The sequence below is a fragment of the Podarcis liolepis genome, assembly GCF_965112155.1.
Source record: "Podarcis liolepis genome assembly, chromosome: 16".
NCBI lineage: Eukaryota > Metazoa > Chordata > Lepidosauria > Squamata > Lacertidae > Podarcis > Podarcis liolepis.
Genome location: NC_139567.1, coordinates 13,540,104 through 13,554,848, shown reverse-complemented (window position 1 = coordinate 13,554,848; position 14,745 = coordinate 13,540,104). Strand labels below are relative to the sequence as shown.

General features: G+C 45.5%; 1 protein-coding gene and 1 long non-coding RNA gene across 2 annotated transcripts; one reads left to right on the top strand and one right to left on the bottom strand.

Moving 5' to 3' along the window:
- Positions 1-131: 131 nt before the first annotated feature.
- On the top strand, positions 132-12,300 carry LOC310695781 (carboxypeptidase inhibitor SmCI-like; the record flags this gene model as incomplete). Its single annotated transcript, XM_083480738.1, has 7 exons — positions 132-309; positions 2,423-2,602; positions 4,136-4,171; positions 5,987-6,163; positions 8,810-8,848; positions 9,740-9,919; positions 12,165-12,300. 7 exons carry the CDS (start codon positions 132-134, stop codon positions 12,167-12,169), a joined length of 795 nt encoding a protein of 264 aa, XP_083336864.1. The 3' UTR covers positions 12,170-12,300.
- Positions 12,270-13,397, bottom strand: LOC310695867. The gene is made up of 2 exons (XR_014520312.1): positions 13,234-13,397; positions 12,270-12,441 (listed from the first exon to the last, which is right to left on the bottom strand). It is a non-coding gene; the product is annotated as an uncharacterized lncRNA (long non-coding RNA).
- Between the last annotated feature and the right edge of the window lie 1,348 nt (positions 13,398-14,745).

Below are 14,745 nucleotides of genomic sequence, written 5' to 3'. Positions count from 1 at the left end.
AAGTTTATGCTGATTGACCTGATAGATAGTTCCTCTATGTCCCTAGTTCAGAGCAGTCCTCATTTGCAAGCAGGAGGTTACCTTGATCTGAGCAGAGGTGCCTCAGAGTGTTCCCTACCGATTAAAAAATTATGTTCAATGTCCAGGTGGTTATCTCCCTCCACATCACTATTGAATACTATATAAGGAGGTTCCTCTCAGCACTGAATATTCACATCAACATGCAGTGCAATAGCACTACACTCCTGGTCATTATCATGGGGATATTGGCACCTTGCTCTAAGGTGCAGGGTTTTTTCCGTTCACCAGGTAAGCCTTCTGGCCCTTCTATGCATCAAGTGTGCAATATGCCAGGCCTCTCTGCAAGTTAGGAATCCCCTGCAGATTGGATGGGACTGGGCAGGTTGGGCATTGGGCATCATCATGGCGACAGTTCTCTGGCATGTGTAAGTCACCATTGACTCTGGGAGACTCAGAGAAATGCTCTGCTTTTTCACCTTTTGTTCAGCCTGCCTGTATCCTTGCCTCTACCCTTTCACCCTAATGAATACATAGGGTCCCATCTGTGCTCTACCTTTAAAGCAGTATTATTCCCCTTTAAACTGCCATGGTTTCTACGAAAGATTCCTGGAAGTGTAACTTGGTCAATGGGCTGAGAGTTGTTCGGAGACCCCCTTCTCCTCAAGGTACAAGCCTTCTTCCCAGGCAAATTTGGGAATTGTTGCTGTGGGAGGGGGCTTGGGGTCTCCTGACAAGTCTTATCACCCCTAATAAACTACAGTTCCCCATGTACTTTGGGGAAGCCATGAATGTTTAAAGTGGTATAATAGTTTGAGTCTGCCCTGTAACTAGTGAAAATGGGAGGCATACCCTTCTTTGTTACAAATGCAGTTTTATAAATTCAAGTTTGGAAGTCTCTTGACACATAAATCTACAGTAATAGGAAGTGTTCACCGGGATTTTAAATCGTTTCCTTCTTTATAGTCTATAACTTCTTAAAGGTAAAAGCAACATCTCCCGGAGATGAGGAAGCACAGTTCCTGTTGTACAAATCCAGAAACGTCTCAGGAAAAAACGCTATACAAAAATAATGACATTGGAGAACCCATATTTCCCCTCCCCCTTGGAAACAATGGCTGCCTCTACACCATACACTTAAGGCACATGGATCCCCCCCACCCCAAGGCCTACAATGCCCACAGAGCTACAATTCACAGCACCCAGAACAAACTACTGTTCCCAGGATTCTTTGAAGAACACAATTCGCTTTACACCGATAGTGTCTACACAGGCAACATCACATGAGCTGATAGTGCCCTTTCTAGGAAAATTTCCAGCTCCAGTTTGAAAGCATGTGGCAGGTATCACATTCTTTGGCTTTTGGAGAGACATTCTTAACGCTAAAAGAAAATGAAATCAATAGGGCTAAAAAGCCCTTGGGCTAGCATCCCATGGGGCAGGAAATATAAATTATTTCATGATCTCAGTTTGGATTACAATAGCAAACTTTGCTCAAAGTCGCAGCTGATTCTACATTTGACTTGAGAATGATGGATGCACTGCATTCGACAGCAACTAACACATTCCATGTGGGAATATGCTGCCTTTAGTCAGCGGCGTAGCGTGAGTTGTCAGCACCCGGGGCAACGCAAGTAATTTGCGCCCCCTAACCCGGGGCAAGGCAAGTAATTTGCGCCCCCCCAACCCCTAACCTGCGAGTTGCCGCGCAAACAATGCTGCTTGCCCGGAGGAGGATGGAGGCAGAAGCAGCCGCCGCCTGTGGCTGGGCCGAGGGGATGGCGGCGGCAGCAGGGCAGAGGCTGCCCGTGCCCGGCCAGGCGTCGGTGGCGGCGTCGGCGCTGCTGCAGCGGCTGCTCCTCCTGCGAGCAGTGAGCGGAGCGCAGCCACAGCGACGGTGGGGGGCGCGCGCGATAGGGCTGGCGGTGGCGGCGAGGAGCCCGGCGGAGGAAGGAACTTGTCCCTTCCCTCTGGACTCGCGCCCCCCCCAGATGTTGCGCCCGGTGCGGTCGGCACCCCTGGCACCCCCCACGCTACGCCACTGCCTTTAGTGCCTCGGTGTGTGTGTGTGTGTGTGGGTGGGTGGGTGTGGGTGTGCAACAGCTTCGTTGTCAGTGTGGCCCCACAGACATTCACTGAATTTATTATTCTTACATCCTGCAGTCTTCTTAAAGCCTATGGGGGGAAATCACCACTAAACTCTACAACTGGACTCCAGATTGGGCTCTTTAATGTGTATGCCTCCTGGGTCCCAATGTGTAGGCTCCATCTTTGGCTACTTGGTAGAGAAGATATCAGATCTAGGGTTAACAAATGTCTTCAAATGGTATTATCTTCTGTGCTTCAAAAGATGAGATAACATATATGGTACCTGTGGCTGTTCCTCTTCCCATCCTTCCTCCAGGAACTATACCTAAAAAATGCACACTCACTCCGGATTATGGAAAATGCAAGGCGTTCCTTACACAGTTATACTACGATGTTAAGAGCAAAATGTGCAGGGAATTCATTTACAGTGGTTGCGGAGGCAATGGAAACAACTTCCTAGATGTATACCAATGTGTTTTTGAGTGTCAGCCGTCTGGTAAGGACAATTTTAATACCCCCTCCTTTCCCCTAAACCTTAAAAACAACCAAATGTTTGAAGTGAAAATCTATTTAAAAGTTGTCCTTGTGTTTCTAGGGAGTGTTGAACTGAATTGATTCTCTGCTGCTGGAGATGTTCTGCTGCATCACTTTTTTTTTTTAAAAAAAGATGTTAATAGGAGTTGTTTCCTGCTACATATGGTGACTCCATCTTCCCACACCCTTCCCCTACAGACTCCCATGGCCCATAAATTCAACTTCAGAGGGGACCCCAAAATTCTTGTAAGCTGACTAAAGGGACCCCTGACCATTAGGTCCAGTTGTGACCGACTCTGGGGTTGCAGCGCTCATCTCACTTTACTGGCCTAGGGAGCTGGCGTTTGTCCGCACACAGTTTTTCCAGGTCATGTGGCCAGCATGACTGAGCTGCTTCTAGTGAACCAGAGCAGCGCATGGAAACGCCGTTTACCTTCCCACTGGAGCGGTACCTATTTATCTACTTGCACTTTGACATGCTTTCGAACTGCTAAGGTTGGCAGGAGCTGGGACCGAGCAATGGGAATTCACCCCGTCGCGGGGATTCGAACCACCGACCTTCTGATTGGCAAGTCCTAGGCTCTGTGGTTTAACCCACAGCGCCACCCGCGTCCCTTGTAAGCTGCCTAGGGATGTGTTAACCCTGTAATAAGGGAGGATGTTAATATGGGAATGTGCCCTTAGTTCTTACAGTAATCTCTAAATAAATAAAACAATTAGAAGTGTTTTTAGGGCATTGTGACCCGTTTTCCAGCACAGTGTGAACTGAGCTGAGAGGCCATCCACCCACCTCCTTCCCAAAGCCTAACTTGCTTTCTGAAGGAGGCATGAGGGCTCTGTCTGACAAGGTCCTAGAGTCCTCCCAGACCCTTCCCAAAGCCTACCTAGTGCTTGCCCAGCTTTGGGAAGGTGATGGAAAGTGTGTACAGTGGTACCTCTGGTTAAGAACTTAATTTGTTCCGGAGCTCCGTTCTTAACCTGAAACTGTTCTTAACCTGAAGAACCACTTTAGCTAATGGGGCCTCCCACTGCCGCTGCACCGCCGCTGTGTGATTTCTGTTTTCACCCTGAAGCAAAGTTCTTAACTCAAGGTACTATTTCTGGGTTAGCGGAGTCTGTAACCTGAAGCGTCTGTAACCTGAAGCATCTGTAACCCGAGGTACCACTGTAATGTTTAATGGAGATAGTACAGCCATAGGCAAACTCAGCCCTCCAGATGTTTTGGGACTACAACTCTCATCATCCCTGACCACTGGTCCTGTTAGCTAGGGATGATGGGAGTTGTAGTACCAAAATATCTGGAGGGCCGTGTTTGCCTATGCCTGAGATAGTACAATGTTTAATTAAGAACTGGATGGGAAAGAGCATCCAGCTAATTGTATCAGCTGTCCAATGGTCTGTTTTTCATTTCCCCGTAAAACTCTGTATCGAAGCTGTTTCACACTCACATCAAATCTGCTGTACAGTAAGATTGTTCTCCTTGTCCTTTTCACAGTACTTCAAGTACACAGGCTAATTGGGTGGAAACAAGGTAAGAGTTCCTATGGCTGCCTGCAGTGCGATTCAGAAATGGAGTGGGGGAGATGCCTCTAAATATGAGAGTCAAAAGAGACAGGACATAAGCAGCAAGATGATGAGAAGGGACTGCCTCCGCCTGCCACTTTGTGGGACTAGGGAGCCCAGAAGGGAACCTACGAGGGCATTTCATAGGATATGCAAACCATGAGCTCCAGGTGCCCCAAAATTGATGGGCATTTCCATTCAAATGGTCTCTGTGTGCCAAGCCTTTTGACTATGTGGGGCAGGACTTGAATTGAATTTTATTATTACGGTCACAGACCAGTTCCGGCTCACTTACAATATCAGGAAAATCATAAAACACAACAGAAATACATTGAATTGCATTTGGGTATAACAGAGGAAATTCAGATATAGCGTCAGTTAAAAATATATATTAAATCTTGATCACTAAAATATAACCTAAAATTGTCATTTAAAACCTTATTCATTTTGGTAGTGCAGCTTGTTCCCTAAGTTTTATGGCAGTTGCACAGAATTTGGCCACCCTTAGCGTGATCTCTAGATCCTTGTCCTCTACCAGGAGTTTTAGACATTGAAGTTCGGACCCATTTGAAGATTTTTGTATAACAGGAGTGATAAACACCGAGTGTATATCCCCATAGAAACGGCAGCGTGACAAGACATGAGAGACAGTTTCTACCTCTATCAAGCCGCAGGGGCAGACTTATTTCACATATGGTTTACCCTCGAATCTGCCCTGCAATAAGGCAGATGGCAGCATGTTGAATCTAGCAAGGGTAAAGGACCGTCTGTATTTGGGTGTTTGTAATTTTGACAAATAATTTGCTGGGGTAAATCCTCTCCCATTATCTTTTATTGCCGGGTGTTTATTCATCTCGCTCACGTGGCATTGCAGTGCCACATCCCAAATTCGTTGGTGGATTATTGCTCTAGCTTTCTCATAACCTAAAGCTATCAGGGCATGTGGGGAAAACCCCAAGCCTCTTAGCTTTTCATGCAGTGTAGCTTTCCATTTGGATTGGTAGGAATCAACTTGGGAAGGGGTCAGCAACCCGCGGCTCCAGAGCGGCATGTGGCTCTTTTACACCTTTGCCGCGGCTCCGGGGCGGATACTAGCGAGGGGAGGAGGCGCATTGTGCGCCCCGACACTCCCCACTGTGGCGGGCGCTGTACTGGCTGTGATGTCGCATGGGGACGGTGCGTGCGTTAGTCACGCACCATCCCGACGTCACCTTCCCGCCCGCCCGCCCACCCGCTACATTGTAAGGGGCATGTACGCTGGTCACTGCATTGAAAGGGGGCATGTACGCTGGTCACTGTTTTGAAGGGGAGTGAAGAACACACACACACAAAAAGGTAACTTGTTAATTTAACGTTTATTTCTATGAGGAGGAGTAATTTTGAGGGGTCAAACAAAGAAATAATAAAAAAGTGACAAAAAAAGTTATTTTTATAATGACGAGTTTTGCGGCTCCCAGATTTTTTTTCTTCGGAAATGGGTCCAAGTGGCTCTTTTTGTCTTAAAGGTTGCAGACCCCTGCACTAGAGGGCAGGACTTACCTTGGCTTCCCCCAATGTTTTATTCAAGTTGGGACCCCTGATACAGAATCTTGGGGTCGAAGGGGCTGGGAAATGGGTGGGGTCTTTTTCAACACCTGACATTCCTGAATGCCACTCCAGGGTTCCTGTCATTGCCCACTTGGAACAGATAATCTCAGCAGTTTCAACTGCAGGACTTTGAAATAGGGTTTACATCTACTATATATGTGTGATCTTTCCACATCCCCATTTCCTCCTCCTCCAGAGCTACCTCTAAAATGCAAGCGGCCATTTTCATTCGGAAATTGCCAATCTAGTGTGCTACGCTATTATTACAATGTCAAGTTGAAGAGATGTTTCATGTTCATATTTAGTGGATGTGGAAGCAACGAGAACAATTTCCATTCTTTCAGGGAATGCTACGAGGAGTGTGAAAAGTATGGTAAGAATGAGCCACTTTTTGCCTTTTTTTCAATCAACCCGAAGAACTTGCACTTTTTGCTTAACTTTATGCATGCTCTAGTGGCGTTGCTGCTCCGCTACAGCAGCATATTGCCCTATAAACATGGGGGGGGGTAGTGTTGGTACTAAGGGGGTAAGCATTGCTGATTTGAAAAAAGTCAGAAGAAATGCAACATTTGACGCTAGAGTGCGAAAACTTGGTGCTAGAGCAGGGAAAGTGTGCAGGCTTCAAAGCGAAAGAAAATCTTGTATAGCACTAATGTTATCATTTGAAAACAGTGACGAAAGTCACCTGAATGCATGACTGAACAAAGGGTTTTGTACAGTAGCACTTCGGTTCTCGAACGTAATCCATTCCGGAAGCCTGTTTGACTTCCGAAACTTTCGAAAACTGAGGTGCAGCTTCCCACTGGTTGCAAGAGCTTCTTGCACTCAGTGGAAGCCATGTTGCACGTTCAGGTTCTGAAAAATGTTTGAAAACAGAAGCATTTACTTCCAGGTTTTTGGTGTTCAGGAGCCAAAACATACAATAGTGGAGGCGTGCAGGAACTGAGGTTCCACTGTGCTGGCAATCTGAAACATATCAGACTAGGGACTCAGTTACATTAGTAAAAAAAACCCACCACATTATGATTGCGTTAAAACACTGCAACACCAGATGTGGCTGTAGAGCTGAAATCTGAACTCGATGATATTTCCCAGTGTGAGCTTTGAAACTCGCCCCCCCCCCCAGCGTTTTTTATAACTGTATAGGTGCAGCCTTAGTACCAGGGGAGTATCTTTTGGGACAGTGGTTCTCAAACTTTTTTCTCTGTGCCACACTTTCAAAATAAAGGTTTGCTTGCACCATACCAAAAATGGTTATTGATAAGAAATACACTGGAGAGCAAAACAACTCCTAGCAGTGCTTGATTTATAACATAGAATGCACCTACTTTACTTTTTTAAAATAATAATATTTATTAAATTTTCCAATTTAACAATCCAATAAAAGACACATTAAAAACATTCCAAATTATAAAATAATCAAACAGTCTAAATATTATGCCAAATCATAATCTTTGGTTGACTTCCCATGCTCTGAAGTCAGAGGATAGCAATCATCTCACATTTGCACTGCTTTCTTAATTAGTCCAGGTGGTTCCCATAAATCAATCCAATGTTAATCCTTCGTTCATTTTCAACAGCCTCTGAGTTCGTCCAGCAAGCGAGTTAAATCAAAGCAATATGTTTCTGTGTGGGTGTTTCTTTTCATCCATGTCTTTCGCTTTTGCTTCTTCATGCGTGTAACTATCCACTACAACACGTCCCAAAATGGAGGAAATCTGGCTTTCTGCCAATTGTACCAGGCATATGCCCAAACTTCTTCGTTTCATCTCATTCCAGAACAGATAAGCCCGTACTGTGGCTAGAAGCCTCAATTCCCACCTTCCTTTCTCAACAATCCATCAAAGTTAATGGCAAACTCATAAATCTTTTCCACAGTTAATAATTAGATCAAAAATATATCAATATTAAATTACAGTCCTGATTGCCTACGTAATCCATCGGTACTCAGTCCTTCAAAGGAGATTTGCCAAATAAGATAGCAAATACGAAGTATATAAAAATAATAATAATGGAGGCTCATCCCCCCCTTCCGTTCCAACATACCAGTTCCATAATAAAGATAATCCCTCTTCCATTCAAATCCTTTAGCTCCTCAGTGGCTCAATCAGTTAGCAGAGTAGTTTATATCCCCTCACTCAGAGCATGCCCGTTAATTAAGTCCGAATTATCATCTTAAAAAACAGGTGTTCGTTCGCTCATGGTGGTGACTTTGGAGAGTTGCCAAAGAGACACACAGTGTTTTCCAACCAGTGCCCCCAGCCCCCTCATTCCTACAGGAATCTGCGGGTGAAGCTGCCCTCCCCGGCCCTGGGGGGTGGGGTGGGAGGATGATTACTCCCATCTCATCCTCAAAATATTCCGTGCGAAACGGCTCAGATGTAATAACCAGCCTCCACCACGGCAAGCCAAACTGGAAGTTGAACACACCTACTTTACAATATGATCATGGGACATTCAGAAAATATAAAACAATACACTATATAATAACATGATTCATTTCCCAAATATACCTTATTTTTCCATGTATAAGACGCCCCCTGCTTTTTGAGCCCAAAATTAAGAAATAAATAATTGCAACATTCCGTGTATAAGGCGACCCCCAATTTTAACCTTAAAAAAATTGGGGGAAAATATACATGGGAAAATGCAGTAATTATAAACAAGTATCTTTTATTGTCCTTGAATTTCCCTACCACACTTGCCATCCTCTCCTGCCACACCGGTGTATCTAACTACTGTATCTAATCTGATTCCGTTTCACCTAAACTCCACTGGTACATGGATAAGGGAGGATGTTAATTTATGTGCATATTTACGGGAAAGGTCAAGATAGCCTACCGATCATTAATGGATCCTAAACTTAGCTGTAGTAAGTCCTTAGCATAGTGCTTTTTCAAGAACAGAACCCTAACTAGAGTTGCTCTAGATTGCTCTGTAGCGATTGTAACTTTCAGCATAAAAATGGTCTCCAGTCTCTGACATTTGGTTAACATGGTTCTCCTTCTCCTTATAACAGAAATACCTGAATACCTGATAAATCCCAACATACTTAAAGGTAAGGACCGAGTAAAGGAGGGCTCCATGGCATTCTCCTTCTGACCTTCGTATGCATTCTGCCTTCCACTCCTACTGCATTTTGTCAGTTCTGCAGCCTGTTTTTTCAGGTCTCTTTTGCCGTATCTATACTGCTAAGCTGTTACTTTCTATGAAAGGCTGCACCAAATCAGAGGCTGTTGGTGAATTTTCTGTGATAGTATGCTAAATATGCCTTAAGGAATCTCAGAAACCATAATCTCATCCTATCTAAGTCCTTGACTGCATCTACACAGCTGTAAAAAAACACTCTGAAAATGCTATGAAAAGAAACCGTTTTAAAGCTCACAATGGAAAATTTCATAGAGTTCCAATTTCAATAAATTTTCACAGTGCTATAATGCATTTATAACTTCTTTTTTTAACGAACGTAAATGTAACGAGTCCCAACTGGTCTCTTTCATCTGTTGTCCACATTTCCACTCTTGTCAATGTGACTGTCAAATCCCAGGGCAGAGTTTTCATAATTGTCACTGAGATAATCTCAGGTGTTGCAACCAGGTGCAGCCCCAAGTTGTGGGGGCTGAGGGGTCTTCAGCCCCCTGCCATTTTTTTCAAGGAGGGGCCGAACTCCCTCAAAATCCTGTGGCTCCACTCCGCCTCTGCCTCCCCATCAATGTCACGTAGGGAGGAGGTAGCCCAACTCCACACTCCCCAATACCCAGTGTGCGAGGGCATTGTGGCGGTGGGACGCCTGCCCAGCCCTGCCCAGTGATGCACCCCACGACATGGGGGCAAGTTGGTGCCCTTGGTTGAGACCACAAGTATGACGCCTTAAAATTCTATTTCCTTCAAAGAACCAAGTAATAAATATGAACCTTGTTTCTGTCCTTCTCTGCCCCTGCAATATCAGAGTTTCTGCTTGATTACTGTGAACAACCCCTAGACGTGGGACACTGCCACGGTGCCTTTCCTCGCTTTTACTACGATGACAAGAGCAGAACCTGCAAGCCGTTCAATTACACTGGCTGTGCAGGGAACAGAAATAACTTCAGTGAGGAATATGAATGCTTTTGGGCATGTGCAGGCAATGGTAAGGACACAGAAAATGTTTAGAACTTTCCCAGAGAGGAACTTCTATTATTTTCTGAATGTTATTTATGCAATGATTGCGTTCCAACTGCATTAATTCAATATCCTCATTTCATAGGAGAGGGAGAAGTCCCCTCACCCTATCTGGTGGGCACCATTGTGGGCTGGTATTCCTCCACGCATGGGAATTCAATGTGGGAATACCCAGGGACTGGTTCTCTGACAGCAAAGGAAGCCTCTGGGCTGAGCTTGCTGCCTGGGTTATTGGACCATATAACATCGGTCTTGAAAGACCTACACTGGGTCCCAGTACGTTTCCGAGCACAATTCAAAGTGTTGGTGCTGACCTTTAAAGCCCCAAACAGCCTCAGCCCAGTATACCTGAAGAAGCATCTCCACCTCCATTGTTCTGCCCGGACACTGAGGTCCAACGCCAAGGGCCTTCTGGCGGTTCCCTCGCTGCGAGAAGCCAAGTTACAGGGAACCAGGCAGAGGGCCTTCTTGGTAGTGGCACCCGCCCTGTGGAACGCCCTCCCACCAGACGTCAAAGAGAAAAACAACTACCAAACTTTTAGAAGACATCTGAAGGCAGCCCTGTTTAGGGAAGCTTTTAATGTTTAATAGGTTATTGGATTTTAGTGTTCTGTTGGAAGCTGCCCAGAGTGGCTAGGGAAATCCAGCCGGATGGGTGGGATATAAATAAATTATTATTATTATTATTATTATTATTATTATTATTATTGGTCCCACCCGCTCACTTAATTAGTGAATCAAGAGCAGACACGGGCCACCAAAGGTTTTCTGAACATTCAGATTGGTTTGTTTTTTGTGTTTTACTATGAAATGAGGTGACCAGTGGGTGGCAATTTTTCTTTTTTGACTTAGGCTGTACACAGGCTGCACATTTAAAGCTCATGACTTCTCCCACAATTATCCTGAGTTCTGAACTTGAACCTGCACTGAGCTCTGACTACAAGGGCCCTTGATAAATTACAGTGGCACCTCTGGATGTGAACGGGATCCATTCCGGAGCCCTATTTCCATCCTGAAGTGAACGCAACCCACGTTTTCGTGTGCATTCACCACTTCCGCGCATGCGCGTGACATCATTTTGAGTATCTGCACATGCGCAAGCGGCAAAACCTGGAAGTAACACGCTCCGTTACTTCCGGGTTGCCGTGGAGCACAACCCGAAAATATTTATCCCGAAGCATATTTAACCCGAGGTATGACTGTACAGTTCCCAGGATTCGTTAGGGGATGGCCAGGTGCTTTAAATGTATGGTGTTTATACAGCTTTAACTAATCCAAAGGCAATTTGGTGGTTCAGTTGCCATACCAGCCCTCTACATTTTGGGGGCTGAACCTCTGAACTATCCCCATTGCATCCCTTCCAAAAATGCCCTCAAGGTTATCCATGAGGGGACATCATGGGCCAACTCCACACTGTCGTTGTTTTGCAGAATTGACAGATCTCCCCCAACTTTAAAATAATAAAGCCATCTGGCTGAGTCTCCCCAGCCACTCTGGGCGGCTCCCAATCAAGTATTAAAACAATACAGCATTAAATATTAAAAACTTCCCCGAACAGGGCTGCCTTCAGATGTCTTTTAAAGATAGGATAGCTACTTATTTCCTTCACATCTGAAGAGAGGGTGTTCCACAGGGTGGGCGCCACTACAGAGAAGGCCCTCTGTCTGGTTCCCTGTAACCTTGCAATGAGGGAACCGCCAGAAGGCCCTCGGCGCTGGATCTCAGTGTCCGGGCTGAACGATGGAGGTGGAGACGCTCCTTCAGGTATACAGGACCGAGACCATTTAGGGTTTTAAAGGTCAGCACCAACACTTTGAATTGTGCTCGGAAATGTACAACACCATACCTTTTGAAGTAGGGAAGATGATAGGAAAATGCAGTAAAACTGTGGGAGAACATTCAATGGATTGGAAGTCATACCCCAAATCTCAAACCACACACTCTTTCTTTACCCCACCAATGCATTTTATACTTTTTAGAGCATATAGAGGCAGCAGTGGGGGATTTCTGTCAATCTCCTGTTCTCTGGTCAATCTGCTACCTGCACCACTCAACCGATTCTGCCATGTTTGATGTTATAAACTTGTCTCATGATTCCCGTAACTCAATGTCTCCACAAGCTAAAAATACCCCCAAAGCATTCCTCATGCTGCAAACTGGTCTCGGCTGCACCTTCACATTTAATTGTTCATACCTCTCACTTCTTTCTTCAGGTTGACCTTGAGTCCTTGTGCAGAGCTCAGCCTGTTCTATTTTCACACCCGCTAACATCTTACTGAATCCAGTGGAACAAAGGCAGCAGAGGAAACCAGGAGGCATTCTTTTTCTCAGCCATGCCTTTATGTATAGGCAGATGGCTCATCCTGTTGTACCAGTCTTTGCCAAAAATTCTCACGCTCTTGCCAATAAACTCACATGTTCTTCTGCACCCTGTGGGCAGTGTTTATTGAGTGTTGTTGTTGTAGTTGTTGATTTCAAGTCCACATATCCCTTTTGTGAATGTGGGGAGAATGAGAAGAGATGGTTATTTGAAGAAGGGTAGCAACTCCCAATCAGAAAGAGGTTTTACCCTAATATGGAGTGTTCCAATTCATACATTATCTGTCTGCCTCCAAAGAGAGGGGTGAGTCCAGATTAGTTCAGTGGGAAGAGCTATTATGAGGGAATCTATGGAAACCAAGTGTTGATAGAACACACCATGTGTGGGGTTCCAAACATGCTTTCGTTCACCTTCTAGGCTATGACTTTCCCTCATTATACTGGCCAAGTTACTTTACAACCTGAGTATAATGTGACCCTGGTGCAGGTACCATTGCCTGTTCCATCTCAGGCAACAGAGATCAGGGATTGGATTTAGCCAGGAGGCCAGATCCAGATGTTTCCCCAATCCCCGAGGACCACTTTGACAGGTAGGTGTGAGCACCCACCTGCCAATCATACAACATCACCATGACGCCAGGCGAAGTATTTCCTTGTCCCTGAGAATGGTTTTCCTTTGCGATCCTTGCTGTCATCACAGATCAGCTGACCAGCGCTGGCAGTAAACCTCACTAGACAAGGGACAAGTAGTAGCCATTTTCAGGCTCCCAAACATTCCTCTGGACCCCCATCTTTACCTGCCTCACACCTGACGTCACATGTGCCTCAGGCAGCCACTTCTCTCTGCCTAATGATAGGGCTGGCTCTGGCTGTATATACCTATACATCAGGGGTGGGGAAGTGGACCAGGCCAGTGGGCAGGATTCTGCTTTCCTCAAGCCCACAAGAGCCACTTTGACCCACCTGTCAATCATCTGACATCACCATGGCATCAGGTAAAATGCTCTTTCCTCCTGGAGAGGCTGAATTTCAAACAGCACAGGAAAAGGAAGCATTTCCACATGGTCCTTGCCGTGAGAGCAAATCAGCTACAGAGTTGCTGATTTAAAACTTGCTCGTATAGCCAATCCCAGGGGGCCCCGCTGAACATACACTTGAGGTTCCCAATGGTTTCCTTGCAGTTGTGACTTCACCTGCCACACACCTGATGCAACGTCACATGGGACATTAGTTGTGGGGCAAGTGCGTTTGGCTGGAGGGAAATGGTTTTGCAGGCTATACATTAGGACCCTTGTTCAGCTTAATCTGGCCCGACAACTGGAGGTTCCCCTCTGCTGGTATACAGAGTGATGGCCATGCAAGCAAACTCCTCCATGTCCCTGGTTCGGAAGAGTCCTTGTTCACGAGCAGGAGGTTGTCTTGATCTAAGCAGAGCTATTTCAGTATGTCCCTGCCTATTAAAAATGTTTGCTGTCCAAATGACTATCTCCCTCCATATCACTGTTGAATACTATATAACATGGCTCTTCTTAGCACTGAGCATTCACATCAAGCAGCCACCATGCAGTGCATTAACACGGCACTCCTTGTCCTCATCGTGGGATTATTGGCACCTTTGTCCAAGAAGCAGGATTTCTTTGCCTATTCAGCAAGTAAGACTTCTGGCCCTCATAGGCTTCAACTCTGCAAGCTGCCAGACATCCCCTGCAGATTGGACGGGGTTGGGAGGGGTGGACTAGCGCCATCATGATGATAGTTTTCTGGCATGGGACCTGTAGATTGCTCTGGTGCTGAGAGTTGTTAGAGACCCCTATTCCCCTCGGTTTAAAAAACAACTGACAATCTGACCCTGTTTCTGATTTACATTCAGTTTCTGATTTACAAATTCAGTTTCACAAATTCATATCTTGACATTTGAACTTGCAGCAATATGAGGTGTTAGAGGGAATGTAACTCTTCCTTTATTCTCTATGACTTTCCTAAAGGTAAAAGCAGCATCTCCTAGAGGCCAGGAAGTGTAGTTTCTGTAGTGTTCTTTCAAAACAGAGGCAGGAAAGTCTCTGGAAACAGTGCTAAAGAGTCAACTGAAGTGATTCAAGTCAAGTAACCTTTATTGGAATCACATAAGAACATTCAGAATACAAATTGAAGTTATTGTGCTCCCAAATCATGACATGGGAGCGCACATACCCGCCCCCTCCATAAAGCCTTTGGAAAGAATGGCTTTGACACACCAAACATTGAAAGCACATCAAGAGCACATCCCCCCCCCCACAAAAGAGTCCTGTCGTGGTCTATACAGGTATGATTCCTCATACCCCTAGAAGCTACAGTTCCCAGGATTATTTGAGGGAATGGCATTTTCCTTTCTGTTTCACAAGAATGGATAACTTTTATGGATCTTCTCATTCATCCTCTTCCCACCCTTCCCCCAGAAACTATGCCTAGCAAATGCACACTCCATCCAGAATATGG